We start from the raw sequence: 23069 nt of genomic DNA on the forward strand, positions 1-23069 counted from the left end.
TATATATATATATATATAATTTATTAAGTATAAAAAAATGTGGGCCGTATCCTGTCCTATTTTTTCCAATTACTTCGTGCTATGTTGTATCGTGTCATATCCGTGTCCTCGTGTTTGTGCTCCATAGGGTCCAATCCATCACAAAATTGTATCATTAATCAAATTCAAGTAAGTGAAGGCAATGATTATAATTTCCGGCCCTAATAGGAACTAATAAGATTCCATCTCCCTTTACATAATTCAAGCAAATTCCACATACAAAGAAGCCTAGTGTCACGGACAAATAGTCCCACATCGGCTAGGTGTAGGGCCGAAAAGCAGTATTTAAGTCCTGGGCTGCCCACCACCCATAAGGGCTCTTTTGGGAGGTGACAAGTGGTATCAGAGCAGATTACTGCCTGCCAGGTGTGTGGACTCTCCATGGTCCAGTGGGACCCTCGGTGGAGCCGATCCGTGACGAGGGCGTCACGTGATTGGGTGGAGGAGAATGTCACGGACAAATAGTCCCACATCGGCTAGGTGTAGGGCCGAAAAGCAGTATTTAAGTCCTGGGCTGCCCACCACCCATAAGGGCTCTTTTGGGAGGTGACACTAGGCATATAACTGTCAATTTAGTAAGACGAGAACTAATACCACAATACAGTGGCAATATCTATTAACTAACTGAAAAGATCCAATACTCGTTGCAAAAGTGTAATTTCTAGCCCTAATACCACAAGCCACCAACGATTTCATGAAAATATTTGAATCGTATAAGAGGTTCTAAAATATATAGAGCCCCTAACAGTATAGATCAGAATTCTAGAGCAAAACAAATCCCACAGAGAGTTGTATTGGAGGATGCTGATCAAAAGCATATTTCACAAATACGGCAATAAAACAAACCCATAGAAACAAGTTCAACATTGTTAAAATCCCTTCGGAATTGAATGAATGCATAGAATAACCAGTAGAGGAAGGTCAAATCCAATCAAAAATGAAAAAAATAATGAATTTGCCCACAAAAATTAAAAAAAAATAGAGAGTTCCACCCTTTTACTCGAAGAAATACACTTTCGATCACCTTCTCCTATAAACAATGGCTTTAGAATGAGAGCTAGGGCATAGACAGCTACCACTATGATGAAGGAATATTTGGAGAAACAACGGGAATCGGCCAATATTTTTTCTATTTGATATTTTGTAAGCAAATGTTTCTTGTCCATGCTCATAAGGAATGCAACTATGCTGCCCATTTTTGGGCTACACTTGCATTAAATGGGGGTTTTGATTTTAAACATGTAAATGATGCAGTAACCTTGCTTCTATTCTTTAAGAGGATATGTCTCTTTTTTGTATATGCATAGTTAAACATTTTGCTTATTTTTATAATTTCTTCTTTTTTTTATTAATGCAATACACACAGTTTCAAGAAAGTGAACGAGAGCTAGGGCATAGATAAAACTTGAAGACAAAGGATTTTGGGTAATTACCCTTTACCAAAACGTGGACCGCGCTCGCTCGAACGTGTTGTTAAAACGGAACTAAAAGTGAAATGTGGTGTGTAAAATGTCGCTAAGATGCGGAATTCAAACAACCATTTCCACGGCTTGGCACCATGAAGCCACTGGAAAGCTTCCCCAAATGACCAGTTAGTGATTTTACAATAAATCAGAGTTAATTTTTTGATCCATAACTGTTTGATCTAAGATGCCCAATCATGAAGTGGTTTCCGTTGCTATCATAGCCTATCTTAATGAGCTCTGATGTCACCAACCTAATGACGTGGTTGAAATGATACAGTTGATCTTCAAAATATGATGAATCGATGTTGACGCTAAAGATAATGATGTGGTTGCTTTGGCAATGCGTTTTTTTGATTGGCTTTGTATGGCATGCTCCTTCCTTTCCCCAATGGTAGTATGTCGGCATATTTTAATGTCTTTTGAGCTATAGTTGCCCAGAGTGCTCTTTCCTTGAGGACTTGATGTACTTATATGGAAGTTGTTTGGTATTTTTGGAGGTATCCTTGTTTTTTTTGGAAGGTTTCATAAGGTTTTCTAAATATTCTAGAAATTTCATTACTATGATAATGATCAGATTAAATTACACGCAAGAGGAAAAGTCAAATTGCAAGAGGAAAAGTAGAAATGGCCAAATTGTATTGAACTAGGTGTTGGTGAGCATCCTAAATCAACAGAAAAAGAGAAGGGCCAAATTGCAAGAAACATGCACCCCTTAAACTGTTTATTTGATAAGGAAACCAGAACAGCTATTTTTCATGTTTTTTAATAAATATTTTACAATCTAAACCATGACATTCCATCCTTCCTCAAAATTGAACGTTAAAATTTGTGCTAATCCATTATATGACTTCTTTATTCTATCGTATTTTGGAATGTTTTATTGCATGACGGATCATGTTGGATTTATTTGCAAGACTTCAGTTGTGTTCTGAAATGATTAGAAAGTAACCAAATAATTTGGAGGTCTTTTTTTAATGAACGGTTCAATTGAATTTTTTGTGACCTCCAAGATGACTAGCATTGTGCTAGTATTTTACCATGTTAAAGTGTTGTTCTTTTATCCTGCAGTATAATGGATCCCATAATCCATGTGCGGCTGAACTTTTTGCTCTGAGTAATTATCTAAATAATAAAGTCTCAGAATAGTCCCCTGACTATTTATAATGGAGTCATTTTAGTCCCAGACTTTATTAAAGTGCTAATTTATTTCTGAAACTATTTTAGTGGGGGATAAAATACCCCTCATTGGGGACTATTTAAACCCACATTGAAAGAGTTTGGGGACTAAATTGACTCTTTTATTACTTCGGACTAAAATGGCCCTTTGCAAAAAGTCATCGGCCATTTTGACACTTTTCTCATTATGTAAAGCAGCCTTGACATTCTTTTATATTTCTATGAGCTCATTTTTTTAGGTTTTCTATAAAACTTTCTGTTTTATTGTTTATCTATTTGTTTTCTAATCATTGATTCCTTGTGCTTAGGTGTTCCTCGTCTTAACACTCCACCACCTTTATCTAGTAAGCTTTTAATTGAGAGTCAGGAAAGGTCCATTGCTGCTCCTAAGCCAATTCGTGTATCTAGGAATGTTGTTCCTAGGCTAGAGGACATTGCACAGCCATGGACTCGATCTCCGAAGAAGTCCGACATTGACGATGTGGCAGCAACATGGAATTTTATTTCAGGTTTCTTGATAAATTTTGATTGGATCAAACTTATTTTAGGAAGATTTATATAAATGCCACTCAATTCCTATGTATTTACATATATAACACCTAAACTTTAATTTTTGCATACACACCACCTTACCTTTCAATGAAAAGTTAGTATTTTTTATGTGAGATGAGAGAATTGGGTGGATAAATGTGAAAGTAAAGTTTATGTAACAGATATGTAAATTCCTATGGTGGTATGTATGTAAATGCCTATTTTTTATTTAGATTATTTCACTAAGGGTGGCTACATGTGCTAGAACATCACAGGCACATGCACATACTTTAGTTATGTTCGAACAAAATATCTTGACTGTGGTGCAAATCTGTTTATTTACTTCTCAGTTATAAGCTTCTCTTCTGAAACAACTGCAGATTCTTCTGCTTTCAGGGGTAACATGCAACTTGTTCCAATGCCTGGTTCCTATAATTTTGATCGGGGCTTGCTTTTTGCTGTGCAAGCAATTCAGGTTGTTCAGTATTGCAAAACCTCTTTTTTAAGTGAAATTTAGAATGAAAAACGAAATTACTATTTTGCATTGATGACAGTGTCTTTTTTTACTTTATTTTTTTGTTTAACTTGCTTCCTTCAGGGTTTGCTGGAGAAGAGGGGCTTTCCTATTATTGTCGGGATTGGTATGTATTAGAATTATTACTTGCTATTTGCTTTTATTCCTTCGTTATTTCTTTCCAATATGTTTTATTCTATTTTTACTTTTTTTCTATTTTTATTTCTTTTCTTTATTGTATCCATTGTAACTGAGTATAAATACCTCTCCTATCAATAATATTACGCTGTTCTTGTCACAAATTCAACATGATATTAGAGCCAGGTTTTAATCCGAGAAGTTCCGTCCTAGCAACCCGCCCATGTCTCTTCGTGCACTGAATCTTCCTACCGTTCCTACGGATCTTCCTGCCATTCCTACAGAATCTTCCTGCCGCTGAACCTTCCCATGTCTCTTGCTGTTGTTAAAACTCCCTAGCAGCTGCTCTAGCCGGTCTTCCTTCAGGCCTCGTATGAGCTGCAAAAGCCATTTGTTCTAGCCATCGGTTCCAGCAACAGCCTGTTTTCCTACTGCCGGTTCCAGCAGCCATCGGTTCTAGTGCAGTTGCAAGGTCTTGATCCAGCCGTCAGAGGTTCTGCACTCCCTTCTTTAGCAGCTGCAGTTTCCTGCAGTCTTTTGCCGTAACTCTACCAGAATTCATCAATGGATCAAAACCTCAGCAAAACCTCAACAACATCTCCTATGCTCAGTCGGAATCAAGGTGGATTCTTTCAACTTTAAACCACTTTCTGAAGTTGTTCTTAATTCCACTGGAGATTCAAATCCAATTTCTGCTCCCTTGCAGACCAAGGAATTGGAAACCAACATGAATTTCTTAATAAAAACCCATAAACTGAACGACAGTAACTTTCTCTAATGGTCCCGAGTAGTGTCATCGTTTATCTAAGGACGTGAGAAGTTTGGTTACCTTACAGGTATGGTTCGTGAGCCTAAAAAAAATGATCTGGCAAGAGCTTGGAAAGTGGAGAATTCCATGGTCATGTAGTGACTGATTAACTCCATGAAGACTTTGATTGGTCGTTCATATATGCTCCTCCCTTCAGCTAGTGCTCTCTGGAAGACTGTCCGTGATACCTACTCGGATGTAGGAAATTCCGGCCAATTCTACGAGGTATCTAAGAAAATTCGTGAGGCAAAACAGGGATCAAGGATTGTGACCCAACACTATAATGACATTGTTGCACTACGAATGTAATGCAAGCTGTACTACGACTTCACTTGGGTTTCCCAGCCGACCTGTCCTTCTTTCAAAAGATTGTTGAAAAGGATCGCATGTTCCAATTCCTGGCTGGTCTTAACAAAGACCTTAATGAAGTTCAAGACCGTATTATTGGTCGGGATCCTCTTCCTTCAGCTCGCGCAACTTTCATCGAGATTCGTTGGTAAGAGAGCCATAGATTTTTCATGCTCAACACTTCCAATCCTTCAGCCGAATCGTCCGCCTTGACTCAAAAAGTGCTCAGTCCTCGTCCTTGCCATATAGGATTGGTCAACCTATTTGATATTACTGTCACAAACCCAACAAAACTCAGGAAAAATGTTGAAAACTTTATTGTAAGCTGACATACAAACCTTCAGCCAAATCCTTTATTACCAAATGTATCATGACGACTTCCAAGTCTACCACGAGTTAACCGACTCTTACCCGAAACATCCTGGAATCCTCTGAATCCTTGAAAAACTAGATGGGGCATCTGACCAAATTTCATGGAGCCACTCAAATCTTTGTGAGTCCATTGACCTCCCACGTTCGACAAGGTACTCTTTCAATGACTCTCACAGTTTATTCCTTCTCTAGTTTGTTGATTATTGATTCGAGTGACACGAATCTCATGATTAGATGTTCACAAGCTTTCTCGACTTACTATCCGTGTCCCGAAAAATATATGGTCAAAATTTTTGATGACTCCTGTAGTTCCATTACTAGTAAAGGGTTGGTTTTACTAATGACCGGTTTAAGTGTGGAGTCTGTTTTACATTCTCGCTTATTACAATGTAACTTCTTATATGTCAGTAAGTTGACAAATGATATCAATTGTGTTGTTAATTTCTTTTCTGATGGTTGTGTTTTTTAGGATCATCATTTGGAGAGCACGATTCAAACTGCTAAGAGAGTATCTGGACTCTACTACTTCCAAGTGAAGAACATGGAGAGTAGGACACACCACCCAGGGGTTTTAGCTTACCTCGAGTCATTGAATGTCCCATTATATTGTTACATTGTCATTTGAGTCATCCTTATTTTCAAATTTAAAAAAAAATACATTCTTTGATGTTTTCTAATAAAAATGTTTTTAACTTCAATTGCGAGACATGTTAGTTAGCTAAGCATCGTCGGGTCTATGATCCACCCCACTTATATATCTTTCGCTCTTTTCTCACTCTAACATATGGTGACCTTCTCGCGTTTTCAACTATACTAATAAACGCTGGTTCCTGACCTTGATTGATGACTATCCTCGAATGATATTACTCTATATTTTAAAAGATAAATTAGAAGTTACTGTCATCTTCTAAAACTCATACACCTCTATTTTAACTCAATTCAAAACTCCTATTGAGGTCCTTCAGGCCGATAATGACTGAGAGCTTTTTCACCTTTATTTTGGGTAAATTTTTGATAAATATGAGCATTCTCCACCATAGCTCGTGTACGGACAGTCAACAAAATAGGGATAATTGAGGGAAAAACCGTCACCTCCTCATCCTGGCTTGCTCCATTATGTTTCAATCCAATGTCTCGAAACAATTTTGGAATGGTGCCATTCTGACTGCCACCTATATCATAAATAGAGTCTTCTCTATAATTAAAATTTTTGAACCCCCTTAGCCGTCTTGGTGTCATACTTTCCTACCAATCGGATCTTCTCCACATTTGATTTTAAATTTTTTGGTGCACAATCTTTGTTCGAAACACTGCCCTCACTTGGAGTAAACTTGACCTTAGATCCATAAAATATATCTACCTTGCATACTTCACAACTCAAATGAGTTAGCAGTGTCTTGATCCTACCACCAACAAAATCTGAAGACTTCTTCTTTGAAAGTGTTCTCTATTTTTCTAGCTCAACCTTAAGTGAGGAGGAGCTTGAGTTCCCTAACACTATCCCTTATCCTAATGTTATGGATATTCCCTTTGTTGTTCCTATCACAGAGGAGTACCCTGTTCCGTTGAGTACGCCATCTCCTCCTCCCACTGTCCATGTCTACACTTGGCGCACCCGTCTTAATGTTTCTACTCTGGAGTCCACCACCTCCTTACAAGACCTTGAATCTACTCCGGGCAACATCTTCAACAGGATCCCTCCTTTGACTGGGGAGGCGAATTCTCCAAATAAGTTATACAATCAAACACGCTCCCTCTATTCTATGACAAAATATGTCTCTTTTCACAGTTTATCGCCGACCTACAAAGCATTTGTTACCGCCCTGACGGACCATCAGATTTCTGCTACTTATACAATCAAACACGCTCATCTACCTTGCCCGTACTCGCCCCAACATATGCCACGCAGTTGATATATTGAGTCGATTCATGCATGACCCATATGAACAACATCTTTAAGCCGTTCACCGACTTCTCTATTATTTAAAAGACACTAGGCTTAGGTTTATTTTTCTCTCGATACACCTCTCGGTCTATTGCTGTTATACAAATGCTGATTGAGCTGAATCGGTTCATGATCGACGTTTCCTCTTTGGGTATTGGTCATTTCTATGGGTCAGTCTTGTCACATGGATTCACAAAGAATAGTCTGTGTTTTCCCGGAGCAGTGCTGAAGCTGAATTCCGGTCCATGTCCTTAGGAATCTGTGAAATTCTCTATTTATGCATCATGCTCTGCGAACTCCGTATGCTAACCTCTGTCCCACTGCAGTTTTTTTGTGATAATAAGGCCACAATCACCATTGCTCACAATCCAGTCTAGCATGATCGTATCAAGCATGTGGAGATTGACAAACACTTCATTAAGGAAAAGAATGAGTTCAAGAAAATTTGTGTTTTTAGTGGTCGACCAGCGGACATCCTCTCAAAAAATCTTCATCATCCGTTGTTTGATGACTTCAATTTCAAGTTGAATATAACTGACATATATGCTTCAACTTTAAGAGAAGTATTAGAATTATTAATTCTTATTAGCTTTTATTTGCTCATTATTTCTTTCCTATTTTTTTATTATGTTTTTATTTTATTCCTATTTATTTTATTTTGTTTTTATTTTTTTCCTTTCTCGTATCCATTGTAATTGAGTTTAAACACCTCTCCTGTCAATAATATTACGCCGTTCTTGTCACAAATTCAACAGAATGCTATTTATCTTTGTAGTTCTTGTATTTATTTGATTTGATTATGCAAGATGACCTTGAAAGAAACTAGATAACACTAAAGATGATGTAAAAAGGTGAAAAGATTAAGAAGAAAGGACGTTTACATGTACACCACACAATTCCTATGTATTTAGATATCTATCACCTAAACTTTACTTTCTTACATTTGTACCACCCAAGTCAGTCATATCACATAAAAAATATCACCATTTTGACTTTAGAATGCAAAATACTTTTTTTTTTTGTATAGGTAAGGTGGCATTTATGTAAAAGTTATTAATACGTAAGAATTGAGTGTTATGTACGTATCTTCCTATGAAAAGTAACATGATAAGCTGTCACACTTGAACAAGGAGGTTGCTTTTCTTAGAAGAAATTGAAGTCTCAAACTTGATCGAGTTTGAAATTTGATTGAGGGTAAAATTTTTTGCATAGAAGTCCTCACATAGATAATAACTTTTTATAATGGCATTAAAACACCATGACTTAAAAATTTCTTATTTTTAGATGAATGAAATAAAGTTTTATTTTGCATGAAATAAAGTTTCTATTAGTTTGCTAATAAATTGCTGACAATTTAAAATATATAGTCCATGGTAACCCTAATAAAATAATCAAATGGCCACAAGGTCCAAAATATATAAAAGGATTCAAATATTTTGGTCAAAGTATATATGCAAATTGATTTCACCGTATTTTAGAAAGGGCTGCAAATAATACACACAAAATAAATATCATGCTTCATTAACTAGGGGTCATTGTCCTATGGACTCGAAGACTATATGATCTTGATGAAATGTTGATATTCACATTCGAGCTATTCTTGTAAAATTAGAAAGTCAACCTTTGATCTCAAAATTTAATATACTTGGGATATTTGAATCCTTTGGGAAAAGAACTTAAAAATTTTTATATGCTTAGGATATCTGAATTCCAGTAGAGAGAAAAAAAAAAAAAAACAATAACAATACAAGGATTCTTTCTTTTCTTCTCTTCATTTCTCTTATTTTTTTCCCCAAAAAAAATAATTTGTTTGTTATTATTCATGAAGCTTGAAATGCAAGGAAGTATAAACAAAATTACAAAATAGGGGCATGTTACTAATCACTCATCAATTCTTTTTATCCTTTGTACAACAATGAGACAAAATTTGTGACCAGTTGAGTGGAATGATTGGGCTGTCTTGGTTTTGTTTTTCGGGCCAAGTAAGGCTAGTTAGAACATAATTAGGATAGATGTTACGACCTGACGTGGTAACTTAGCATTAACTAAGATATTAGCATTTTATTTACTTTCAGGACTTCCAATATATAAAAAATCCACCATGAAATTACAAAGAACACTACATATAAATATAATTATCTAGAACTAACAGCAGAATCTGCAGACAATCTCTTATCCAACATATAACAATATCTCACTATCCATAAGAAAACAATGCAAAGGGAAAATTACAATCACATCACAAGATTGATCTATAATTTTTTCTGAAAGAAACAATTAAATTCAACTGTAGATTTTCACAACTTAGTAAGCATTTACAATTATTATGCATTAAATTTATATGTAAATGTTATGCATGAATGACTAAAAAGAAGTAGCTCTTTATTTAATCAAACTGTAAGCTTTCATTTTATATTTAACCCTTCCCATCTCAATTGAAGTATTTTTCTTTTTAGCCTCTTTAAAAATTTATATCAGGATTATTGTTATACCCGAAGGTATCCTCAAAAAGTTATACTTGTAGGTACCCTCAAAATTTTGCACTTGATGGTACATCTTTACTATTTCTATTTTCTTTTTCATGCACCGTTACATAACATTTCTTGCTCGTACCATTTGGTGATAATCTTGATTGATTTAAGCCTTATCATTTCACATAAGTTTAAAATCTTTTAATTATATATGTTAATTATTTTCCTCTCATTTGTGAGACATCTTTATAACATTCAAAATACAAAATCACAAATGAAATAATTACTTTTAAAATAATTTGCAAATTCATTTTTATCAACTTGAAATGTAACTTCTAAATAAATCAATAATCTAATGCTAATAAAAAATTAATTATTCACGTGAAGCTTGAATGCCTTTTTTTTTCCCTTGAATTTCTCTTTTCAAATCTTAAATTAACAATCATTGCTCATTTATTTATTGATTTAGATTTATTATATTAATATCTACATAAAAACATCTCAATTTAGTAAACAAAGCGTCTCATACAAGTAATATGTACAAATTCTTACCTTATTAAAAGTTTCTCGGATTGATACCTTCCCATCAAAACCTTCCACTTCTAAAACCAAATTTTTATTCATAAAATTTTAATGTTATTATCTTAATGTATTTAATTAATTTAATTTTTGTTGTTTGAAAACTTAAACCCTAACTCATACCTTAATCCATTGTATAGTGGTTTGACTTCCCCCTTTCTTTCCCATGAAGTCCTCTTCTCGCACGAGAGTCACTTAACCGCACAAGCTTCATCTTTCCTCTTGCAACATCCGAACCAGAGGCGCTCAATTCTTCCTCTTCTCTTTCATAAAAAGGCCACAACTTAGTTCTGTTACACCTCATTTCAACATTTCGAGGAAGTCGAAGAGTTGGAGTTGAGGAGAGTGAGAGGAAATGAACAATCGAGAACTCAGAGGTTACTTTTGTTCTATAAAGTGATGTGTAGGTGAGATCGACTTACCTGGAGAGTCGAATGATAAATGCGAAGATCAACGAGCACAAGCTAAGGTTTCCCCGTAGCCAGAAACGACGACGTTGGCTGACGAGGTGTAGTTGTACTAAGCTTGCAGAAGTATTGACATTGATAGCAGCAAGGGTGCCAGAGTGGTAGGCTGGGAGACTTGTGCATAGCAAAGCATAAGCTGGATTGCGTGATGAGTAGGAGCTTTCTTGCGTGCTTACGGACCTCAACCAAGCTCTAGCAGAAGAAGCATGAGGAGGGCTTCAATAGTCCACGTTTGATGAGGAGATAGTCAAGTCGAAGGAGAGGAAAAAGCTAGGGGCATGCTTGTGGGTTCTGAACAGTGGAGGATTCCCTCGTGCAATTTCGATAGAGAGAGGTAAGGGTGAGTTTTAATTAAGTGATTTTATTATATATAATGTATATATATATATATATGTATATACATATATATATGTATATACATATATATATATATATACAATATATATATCTACATACATATATATATATCTATACACACACATATATATATCTACATACATATATATATATCTATACACACACATATATATATCTACATACATATATATATATCTATACACACACATATATATATCTACATACATATATATATATCTATACACACACATATATATATCTACATACATATATATATATCTATACACACACATATATATATCTACATACATATATATATATCTATACACACATATATATATATATATATATATATAGATATATACATACATATATATATATAGATATATATATAATATATATATATATACATACATATATATATATACACACACATATATATATATATACATACATATATATATATATATTGAATAGAAAAATAGATAGGATTACATAAAGTAAAGTTATGAAAATTTTATACTTACATATTGTAAATTTACTATGGAAGCTATACATTTATGGAAGCTATACATTTATTGAGAGGTTTGATGGAGAAGTTCAGAGATAATAAGGAGAATCTACATTTGATTTTTATTGATTTAGAAAAAGCTTACGATAAGGTTCCAAGAGATATCCTTTGGAGAGTTCTCGAGAAGAAATGTGTTGATATGACTTATATTCAAGTCATTAAAGATATGTATACTAGAGCTGTTACTTGTGTTCAAACTGAAGGAGGATTGACAAAATATTTTCCTATTTCTGTTGGTTTACATCAGGGATCGACTTTAAGCCCATATCTTTTTGCTTTAGTTATGGATGGTCTTACTGGACATCTACAAGAGGATGTACCTTGGTGTATGCTTTTTGCTGATGATATTCTTCTCGTGGATAAAACGAGAGAAAAAGCCCAGGAAAAACTTGAATTATGGAGGTCTACATTGGAGTCTAAAGGCCTTCGTTTAAGTAGAACTAAAACTGAATACATGGAATGTAATTTTAGTAGTAATAGCTCTAGTGACAGAAGTGTGACTTTGGGTGATCAAATTATTAAAAGGTGTGAACGATTTAGATATCTTGGGTCCGTTGTCCAAAGCGATGGTGATATAGATGGGGGTGTTAATAGTAGAATTCAAGTTGGTTGGTTGAAGTGGAGGAATGCTTCGGGCCTTTTGTGTGATAGAAAAGTACCGCTAAGACTGAAAGGAAAATTTTATAAGATGGTGGTGAGACCTGCAATGCTCTATGGCGCTGAATGTTGGCCTTTAAAAGAGAAGCATAATAATAAGTGTTGCCGAGATGAGAATGATTAGGTGGATGAGTGGCTTTACACTTAGAGACAAAATGCGGAATGAATATATTCGTGATAGGGTTGGTGTAGCTCCTGTGACAGACAAAATTAGAGAAAGTCGTCTTAGATGGTTTGGTCATATTAAACGTCGACCATTAGATGATCCGATTAGGAGAGTAGATGTTTTAAATTCGACTTGTGTTAAGAAAGGCAGAGGTAGACCTAGGATGACTTGGGCTTATTGTATTAAAAATGATCTTAATTTACTAGAACTAAATGAAAATATGACACTAAATAGGATGCAATGGAGAAAAAGGATTCATGTAGCCGACCCCACGTAGTGGGATTAAGGCTTTGTTGTTGTTGTTGTTGTTGTTGTATTGTAAATTTAATAATTAATTAAAATAATGAATAAATTAAATTTTAGTAATATGAATACCATATTTATGATATACATCAATATTAGAAGAGTCGAGATCGAGACAAATTTAGAAACAAATAAATCTTCATTGAGGTTAGTACTCTTATTCTTAGATTTATACTAGTATTTTGTTTCCTCTCAAACAATTGCATTAACTTTTGTTGATATCTATAAATTCATGCATCAAGTCATCATAATTTATATGATCTCATTTTTATTCGTCATATCTAAATGTTAGGTCTCCTTATAGTTAAAATTGTCATGTTATTTAAAGATGCACTTAGTATATTGTATATCATAAGATAAGCATATGAATGATATTAATTAGATTATATATATAAATATGTGCTTTTATGCGTATGCTTGACTATGATGGAGTCATCCATTTATTGTACTAGCTAAAGAATGCTAAGGTATCCATACGCGTAAATGAAAAATGATATTATTTTATTAAAAGCTTAATTGACATGCATATTGTTTTCTTTTTCCTTGTATTACTGTAGTTTAAGAGAGTGAGTTTTCACTGGCTTTGATTAACTCAAATTTGTTTTAAACTATCTTTTCATGTGTAATGAATTGATTAAAAGATGAGCAATAGAAAAAATAATATTTATAGAAGACGTGGATATCCTGTAATGAGGTAAATTTAATTGTTTTGCTTTAATTTAATATGTTTAGTGGTTTTTTCATTTGATAAATATTAGTTATAGAAAATAAATATAGAAAACTCCCTTTTTGGTTAATTCTAAGGCCCATGCCGGGTTGTGACAGATTTTTCTTTTCCTTCTTTGACTTGTCTCTCGCAAGAAATCACATAGGATGGCGACACTTCAACCTTAGATAAGTGCTCAATCTCAACTCGTCTCGGCTAGGGTTAATAATCAACCCTTTCTTCCTCTCTTCTTCCTTCACATGAAGACAAACCACTTGATTCAATGATCTAGGCTAGGGTTTGCCTTGATGCGTTTTTCTCGGCTCCATAGTGGCGTTGGATGTGAAGCTCCTCGACGAAGCCACAAGTTGGGGCTGAAAATGACTTTGCCTCCCTTCTTACTTCTCCTTTGAAACTTATTCTCTTCCTTCGCTAAGGTTAAACACCCAACGCTTCATTCTCCTTCTTCTACTCTCACTCTCTCTCATTCTCCGTTTCTCTTTCTCACTAAATACGAACGAAAGAAGTCTCCTTTCAACTTCTAATAGTCAAACCGCTTGACGGTTACACTTCAGATCAATTATTATTATTATTCTAATAGGTATTACAATTTTTCCTCACGAAAATTTAGTTCTCAAATTTTAAAAAGTTTAATATAAAAGCATACATACCTTAATTGACAAACTGCAGATATCTTTCCTGCATATCAGTAGCTTTCTCCCAAATAGCATGCCTCTCAAATCCGTGCTTCAATAAAATTTTCACAAATGAAATCTCTATTATAGGAAGCTTCTTCACATCTCAATCCAATATTCTTTCAGGCTCCTAGGTATAAGTCAAATCACAAAGAGAGGACTGCAGTTGTATATTAAATGAGTTTGCTATCACCCTACTTGATTCATTTGCAAGATATTTTCTAAGTGAAGAAATGTGAAAAATATTATGCACTTTTTGCATAGGATCTGATAAAGCCAATCGATAATCCACATTTTCAATCCTCTCCACGATCTCATATGAGACCCAATTTTTCACTCTTTCCAAATTTTTACTCACCCTTCGTAGGTTTAATTCTGATAAAAATAAATATTCACTGTTGAGGATTGATGACTTTTTTGATCAATTGAAAGGAGCTTATTTTCAAAGATTGATGTATTCCAAGCTATCACCAGTCGTGGATTGATATAGCAAAAATGGTTTTCAAGGTCACACAGTATGAATTGATGGTGATGCTATTTGGACTAACTAATTTTCTGTCAATTTTAATGGATTTGCGAACTGGGTTATTAGGTGTTTTTGGATATTTTTGTGATTGTCGCTTTAGATGACATCTTAGTGTTTTCTAGCGATGAAGCCAACCATACAGATCAAAAAATTTTCAAAAAAAGCTAGACAAATGTGCTTTCTCTGATACCACTTTTTTTTTACTACTTGGTCTGATAGCTTAATATTAATTAAGTCATGCACTGTGGTCAGACGAATGAAGTCCACCTTCAACTTCTAATAGTCAAAACTGTCCTACGGCTATACTTCGGTTTGATTATTAATACTGTTATTATTATCTTAACTTATATTACAATAATTTTAAATTTAAAATTTTTTTTCCTTGCTGTAGTAATGCATGATAATCTGTTAAACATCTTTGAACACTAGCAAATTGTGTGATGAAATGATTTTTGAACTCAACCAAAGAAATAATCCTGCTAAGAAGCAAACGAAAAAACCTTCCCCGTGGAGGTGGATCCCTCTTGAATATAATAGTAAAAATAACATGCACCTTATAACATCTTTGATGTTCATAAGAGAAGTTGCTGACTCAAAGTAATTTGTAGTTGGATTTGTCTTTCCTTTGTATGAATTCAGATGGGAAACTTCAAACTTTATTGGAGGTTGAGCCTTAGCATTCTTCCTAGAAAATGCACATATCAATGTGAACTTGTCTTGGAGCAACTTAGCACTGTTTTTGGGGATAGAAGTCTGACTATTACTGTTTTGAAGTTCGTGCTATCAAACTCGTGGCTATTGATGGATGATGGAATCAAAAGATCCATCCTAAGGAATTTCACCTTATGAAATGATTTGTGAAGCTCTCTCCAAATTATTTTTTTAATTGTGGTTAGTTTCTCGTTCATTTGGTTAAACTTTGGATAATTGTGAAGTTTTGATTCTCTATTTGCACATATCTTCTCTTCTTTCTGTGTCTCAAAACTTTATTTCTAATCTGTGGCATTTCTCTATTGTCACCATATTTTAGAGGATGTTATATCCAAAATTTTCTTGGATAACATCCTAATCTTATTGACACGGTTGCCTAAATAAACACGAGAAAGATAAAGAGAAAATTTTGAGTGAGAAGTTTTGGGATTTCACTAAATTGCCAAAATTCAAGGCTTGATTAAATGATTGAATGTGCCTTAAACCTTCTGTATAACCTCCCATTTACGGTTTCAAGTTATGATATAAAGCTACAGAAAGTGCTATGCATAGGCTTTACAAAGAAAAAATTGTAGCGCAAGGCTCAACAAGGGTTTGCTGTGAAATGATGATAATTAGCTATTTGCTAATTTGTAACATGAGAATGCATGTCCACCCTGAGTGAGGATGAATTCATTTGATGTCTTTTAACGACTACATTTGGACATAGGTTTATGGTGACTATCTTGGACTCTTTGGGCTAATACCTTAAATTTTTAGTAGAGTAGCTCAAATTCCTGAGTAGCTTTGAATTTACTTCATACAAATTTTCTCTAGCTGCTGTAGGGTTGAGTTTGCATAAATGATCATGTTTAGTTCACTTAAATTTTTTGGTGAACTAGTTATATTCTTGAAAACTTGACTTGATTGACTAGAATTGAGGCTTGTGCTAACTAGACTTGAACTATTCTAGGTAATGCTTGATGAATTTAAATCTTAATTCTAAATATAAGAAAATAAAGCAGTAGTATGCATACTGATCTTTTCAAATGATAATGAACATGACAAATTATGAAATTTATACCTGGATGCATTTCCTTAATTGCACAAGCCGAAGACAATTATAACCGCCAAGTGTAACTATCTATAAACAAAAAAAAGTATCGTTTAAAACTGAACATTTAATATCTTAATATAGTCAATTACTAATATGAAATTGCTTGTTTTTCTTTCAATTTCTTTTAGATTTTTATTGTTACTGGCACGACCCGATCTGATGCTTAGAATTAACTAGGGTGGGAACTGTGATCTAAAGTTATTAACATTTTATTTTTTGTGTACCACATATTTTTTAGAAAATTTTAAAATACTAGAGACTAATATCCAAAAAGTGCAATAAATTTAAAACATCCAAAAACAACAATAATAATATGAAGAAAACATCTCAAAACAATATTGAACAATCTATGACTATCTGAAGAAAATTGTGCAAAAAGAAACTACAGACACAACATAAATTAATACCTATCAGCTGCAACCATCCTTATGCAAACTATGCCTCTCCTACTTTACTTCCCTCAGCTCGGGTTCAGCTTCGAAACAGGTAAGAAAAGCTCATTGCTCATTTGTTTCCTCTTCTTTCTTCCTTCCTCTCCATTTTTGTTGTTATTCTTCTTCTCTTGCTTTATCTGTTCTCTCTCTCTCGAGTGTTTTTGAAATGGCAGATAAACTCTCGGTTGAAACACCCTCTCGATTCTTAAGCCTACACGTAATGATGGTTAGCCGACATGCCGATCCATTTTTTTTTTATAATGAAAATTCAGTTCTTACATTTCTAGTCTTAGAAATATGATATAATGTTTTCTGTAGACTTTTGGCTCATTCATATCATTAGGTCATCACTAAGTCCGCTAGTCATAAAAACCATTGATAAAATTCTTCTCGATAAAGTTGGAATCTATTGTATCACCTTTTTTTAGAATTTTCAGTAAAAATGGTTCCTCAATTGAATACTTGATTGCATCATTCCAATTTTTTTATAAATTAGGATTCTAGAATCTTTTTTGATCTTAAGGTTTATCTTGTTAATTCTTTTGTTTCTCATTGTGTATATCATTTTTATCTTTTACTAGCCTATCTCACATCAAATGAGCTTTCATAAAACTCTTTTGTTGATAGCAATATTGTTACAAGCCTTTAGAAATACTAAGCATTGTTTTGCACTTGTTATCAATCAACTTTTATCAATATATTTCAAGGAATGATATAGGAAAGTCCAAATTTGAAGTGTGATATAAATTTAAGACTTCATTAATATAAAAATATTAAAATTATTTAAAGTAGATAATTTTATAAAAATTTAGTGATATTTTGGTAACCACAAATGCATATGACATGTTTAGCATGATTAGATTCTGTAAGATTTAGGCCTAAAGCTTATTTTCTCTTTCTAATAGCTCATCAAAATTGTTGTTTGTTCTGTGTGATAAATTTTCTTATTTCTATCTCTTCAATATCTTCTTCTTTCATAAGCAACTTATTAAAAACATCTTTTTTTAATTAATTACTAATTTCTAAATCAAAAACGTAAAACTAAATCATTTAATTTCAAATATCATTTTTGTCTGGAAATTCATTTTTTCTCATTCAAGCCTTTAAACTTATCAATCTTAATCTAATATTAATTTATGAAGGAAACCACAAAGATCAGTGTTCTTACCGAAATATATAACTCTTTTTTTCCTTTTCCTCCTTTTCTCCTTCTCTTCTTCTCCCTCTCTTCTTTTCCTCCAGTGACGGGAAAGGGAAATATGGGATATGGATATTAACGAGTAGGAATGCTTGATAACGAAGTTAACCTAAATCACGACTTAGACATGACAATTTTTATTGCTGAATGTAAAGAAAATACATTGACGACTCCTTACAATAATAATACTTCAACAGTAAAGGATGCACCTCACATAAACGACACAGTAAATATTACATATGGGGTTATTGAAATAGCAATTGCAGAATAAAACTAAGCATGAGACAAAAACAATCCTGAATGATGAATTCGACACGTCGATGAGACATAGTAGTTGAAGACTCGCTGAAAGGTGCTAGGGGGACCCGGTGTCTTCTGGGTTGGTGGTCCATTTAGGGAAGCAGGAAGGTTCGACAGGGGATGGCGAGAGCAAGTATATGGCTGCTGTGGGAAACCAATTGGACCAGCGACAGGTGACGAAATGGAGCGTGCTGCAAAATTAAATTGGAGTTTAGTGTCTAATTTGCTCTAGAGTGTCTGCCAAAAGTGGCTTAAAAATTTAACATCCTGATCAGAAGTGCTGATCTTGGTAATGCTGTGAAGTTGAACCACCTCGCAGAAGTACAAATCGATAATATGATATGCATCTAACGTCCAATGGCAAGCAAAGAAATATTCTATCTTTGAGAAGCGTTCAACTATTACGATGACAAAATTTTTATTTCTTTGTGTGCGTGGAAGTTCTATGATAAAGTCCATTCTAACATCGACCCAAGGTGCTTCAGGGACCGGTAAAGGTGTGTACAATCCTATATTTTGGCCTCGTGTTTTGAAGATACAACAAATCTTACATGATTAGACGTGTCTCTCTACATCTCGTGTTTGTCAGGGCCGAAAAAAATGTTCTCTTGAGTGCGTGTGTTTTATCTTTGCCAAAATGGCGGGCTAATCCGCATCCGTGGTTCTCCTGGATGATAACTTCTTGTAGTGAGCATTCGGGAATGCATAATTTGTTTTGGCTGAACAAATAGTCGTTCATCTTTTTGAACTGCTTGTGAGGTTTCTCCCAACATTGTTCTCAGATTTCCTTGAAGTCTTTACTTGTCTCGTATAAGTCTTTAAGAACTGCAAAGGCTGCCACGTGTGCCTATAAGGATGTGATTGGGAGGTGATGGCAGTTTAGAGCGTCCGCGACATGATTCTGGTTTTTCACTTTATGTTTGAGTATGAAATGGAAGGTTTTTAAGAATTCTACCCTGTTAGTGTGAAATCCTTTGAGTTTAATCCGAGTGTTTAAAAATTTTAGAGCTTCATGATCTGTGAAGAGGGTAAAGTCAGTTGTGAGTATATAATGAATCAAGTGTTTTAGTGCTCTAACAGTGGCATAAAATTCTATTGTAAGTGGAATATTATTGTCGAATCTCATTTAGTTTTTCACTAAAATAGGCTATGGTGACCACTTTGAGTTAGTACAACGCCATCGCTTATGCCGGAAGTGTCACTCAATCTCAAATGGTTGGTTGAAATCAGGTAAGGCAAGAAGCTGATTTGGGCCTTTTCCTTCAATATGTCGAAGTTGATTTGGGCTGCGATTGTCCATGTGAATTCTTTTCATTTCAACCTTATGTGGGGGCGGTGATATTGCTGAAGCTGCAAACATATCTTCGGTAGAAGGAGGCTAGTCCCAAAAATTGTTAAAGTTTGGTAAAAGATTGTGGCACTGTCCAGTTTACAATTGCATCAATTTTTGTAGGGTCCATCTGTATCCCCGTGCTAGACACAATGTAGAACAAAAAACGGATTTGGTTTGTGAGGAAGTGACACTTCTTGGGATGGGCGTACAGTTGTTCGGATCATAAAACCTCGAATACTGCCCTTAGATGTTGTAGGTGGTTTTCTTTGGATTTACTATAAACCAAGATATGCTTGAAATAGACCACCACAAATTTCCCAATATGAGCTTGAAAGACTTGATTAACTAGGCGCATGAATTTGCTGGGCACATTGGACATGCCAAAAGGCATGATTGTCCATTCATAAAAGTCTATCTCGTATTTTAAAGGTTACCATCATTCGTCTTTCGGTCACGTTCGGATCTGATGATAACCATTTCATAGGTCAATCTTTGAGAAGACGGTGGCGTCGTTTTAAGTGATCATCGAGTCGTACGAGAAAGAGATATTTGATTGTAATTTTGTTTATAACATGACCGTCAATGCACATCTACCAGGAGTCATCTTCTGGGTACGATGAGGGCGGGGACAACACAAGGACTGGTGTTTTTGCGTATTAATTCTCTCTTAACAAGGTCTTTCTCGTACTCTGCGGGTAGTAATCAGTAAACAGTTCTATTTAGTAGGACCAACTTTGGTATGAGGTCGATGGCATGTTAGATGTCTCGCAGTGGAGGTAATCCATTTGGGAGATCGTCAGTCAGGAGGTCTTGGATCGTCAGTCAGGAGGTCTTGGAAGTTGTTTAGGAGTGGTTTAAGTTGTGTGTTTATCTCAGTATCCTGCCCGACACCTTCTAGGAGGACCAGAGCTAGTACTATTCACACATCGCAAGCTGATTGCAGGAAGGTGGCTCGTTAGATTAATGCTTTTTCGGTGTCGATCGTGGTCCACACTTATTTTACAGACAATAACATGATGTGTTTTCCATTGTTTTTGAATGTGTAGGTGTTTTTGAAGCCATCGTGCTGTGTTTTTCAGTCGATTTGCCTTGGCCTCGCCATAAAGATGTGATATGCATCCATTAGAACTATACTTACTCTTGTAGTTGATTGCTGATGGAGAATTTGACTAAGCATTATTGATCGGCGTGAATTTCGTTTCCTTTTTTTGAGCCAAGTGAGAAAGTAGGATTCTAGATGTTTTTGTGTGGCTAAACCTAATTTCTTGACCATTAAGGCGGATATGACATTTTCGCGGCTACCGCCATTGATGATTCAATTTTAGATTTCGCCTTTGACATTGAATGTGATACGAAAGATGCAGTCGTAGCCATTACAGATCTCTGTCGGGTTCTGATTGAAGGACCCTCCCTTTGACCAATAGCTCGCCTTTGTTAGTGGGGAGGGGAAGTGCTTCTTCTGAACCATCCTCAGATTGGGCTTTCTCGACTTCTTCGACAATGTCTTCTTCAGTAAAAGAGATAATGCGGGTGGTTGGGCAATTGGCGGCGATGTGGCCGTATCCGTGGCACCTAAAACATTTTCGTCTAGGAACTATCTCAGAGGAACTTCCCCTTTCGAGTTTTGTGCCCCTCGGGGTGGTTTTCGTGTTTCCTGACAGTGACTTGCCAACTTTTGACGTGGACATGGGGGTAGGTGTGGTTAAGTTGATGGTCTGATGGTAGACTGCTATCGGAAGGAGTTTTGAGACTTGGCTTGCTTCTGTTGTCGTTCTAATTTTTGTGCGACTGGACATCTTTTAGCATCCGGTACGGCTGGAGTTGAACAATATTGCTAATGGCGCATTTTAAACCACCAAATTAGCAAGTGTGTGCTTCTCTCGCTCGATCAGTTCACACTTCATATGTAGTTGATCGAATGGTGTCGTGAATTCCTCGACTGACAGGTGACGCTGCTGCAAGATGTGGAGCGGGACAAACATATCTTAGCGATAGTGGGGCGTCAGATATTTTTTTGCTTTGCTTTCTTCATTTTGGTTCACTTAGTAATCTTGTCATCCCTGTTGCGCCACCGTTGTCGTTGCAAGTTATTCTACCATAATGACGTGCTTTTCTTTAGTTTGATAGCAGTAAGCTTAACTTGTTTGTCCTCAGGTACCTCATTTTAATCAAAGATGCATTCAATTGCTTTCAAACAGTCGATGAAATCGTCAAGGTTCATGCTTTTGTTAAATTTAAGTAGGTCCATTTTGATGCCGAGATCCCGATGGGCCTTCTGAACGTGGGCTCCATACGCGGTCTCCTGTAATAGTGAATGCCAAAGAGGCACGAGCAATATTCGTCATCGTTGACGTCATCGCGGTGAAACAGATTTAGGTCATCTTTGCGGTCTCCTCTTCGACTCTTGATGTAATGGTCGAGAGTAACGTCCCCTTGAGTCCCATCATCCATTTCGATCAAGTATTGTTGTAAGCGACGAATCTCTCGTTGTATTTCTTCCCGGGCCGGGCTTGAAACATATCGACGTGGTGACATGATTGCAAGTGTTTCAGGAATGAGACCAGAGAAGGAAGGAGGAGAAGACAAGAAAAAAATTTAAAAAAAGGGAAAAGGGTAAGGATAGAAGGGAAAAGAAAATATTTTTGGTGGACTGGGTGGGGGTGGATGCTAGTGAACCCCAGGGTAGGAATAGGATTGAGCTAGCTCTGATATAAAATGAGATCGTGGTTAACTCAAACAAGGACTTAGACGAGACAAAATTTATTGCTGAATGTAAAAGCAAATACATTGACGACTCCTTACAATAATAGTGCATAACTATTTAATGATATGCCACATAAACTATAAAAGAAATAACACACGAGGGTTAAACAAAATAGCAAATGCAGAATAAAACTAAGCATGAGGCAGAAATAGTTCTGAGTTGTGATGGATTCGACGCGACGATGAGAGGTAATAGCTGAAGACCCACTAGAAAGAACTAGGGGTACCCAGTGATTGCTAGTAGTGGGCGGATAGTGGTGGACAGACGGTTAGGAAAACCTGAATAGTAGAACGACTTGCAGGTGAAGGCCGACTGGGGGAAACTGGCTGGTAGGTAGGTGCGGTCCGACGACATGGTGGTCGCAGGGGGGGGGGGGGGGGTTTGTAGGAATACAGGGT

The 23069-nt window shown here is 35.6% G+C and overlaps 1 protein-coding gene across 1 annotated transcript in view; it reads left to right on the forward strand.

The window, feature by feature from the left end:
- Positions 1-23069, forward strand: part of LOC110037914 — a 131746-nt gene that overhangs the window by 36622 nt on the left and 72055 nt on the right. The window contains exons 12-14 of the mRNA XM_020742655.1: positions 2990-3190; positions 3593-3687; positions 3811-3853. Of these exons, the coding sequence (XP_020598314.1) occupies positions 2990-3190; positions 3593-3687; positions 3811-3853 (339 nt within the window). The remainder of the gene's footprint in view (positions 1-2989; positions 3191-3592; positions 3688-3810; positions 3854-23069) is intronic.

The sequence above is a fragment of the Phalaenopsis equestris genome, unplaced genomic scaffold (genome assembly GCF_001263595.1).
Source record: "Phalaenopsis equestris unplaced genomic scaffold, ASM126359v1 Scaffold227015, whole genome shotgun sequence".
NCBI lineage: Eukaryota > Viridiplantae > Streptophyta > Magnoliopsida > Asparagales > Orchidaceae > Phalaenopsis > Phalaenopsis equestris.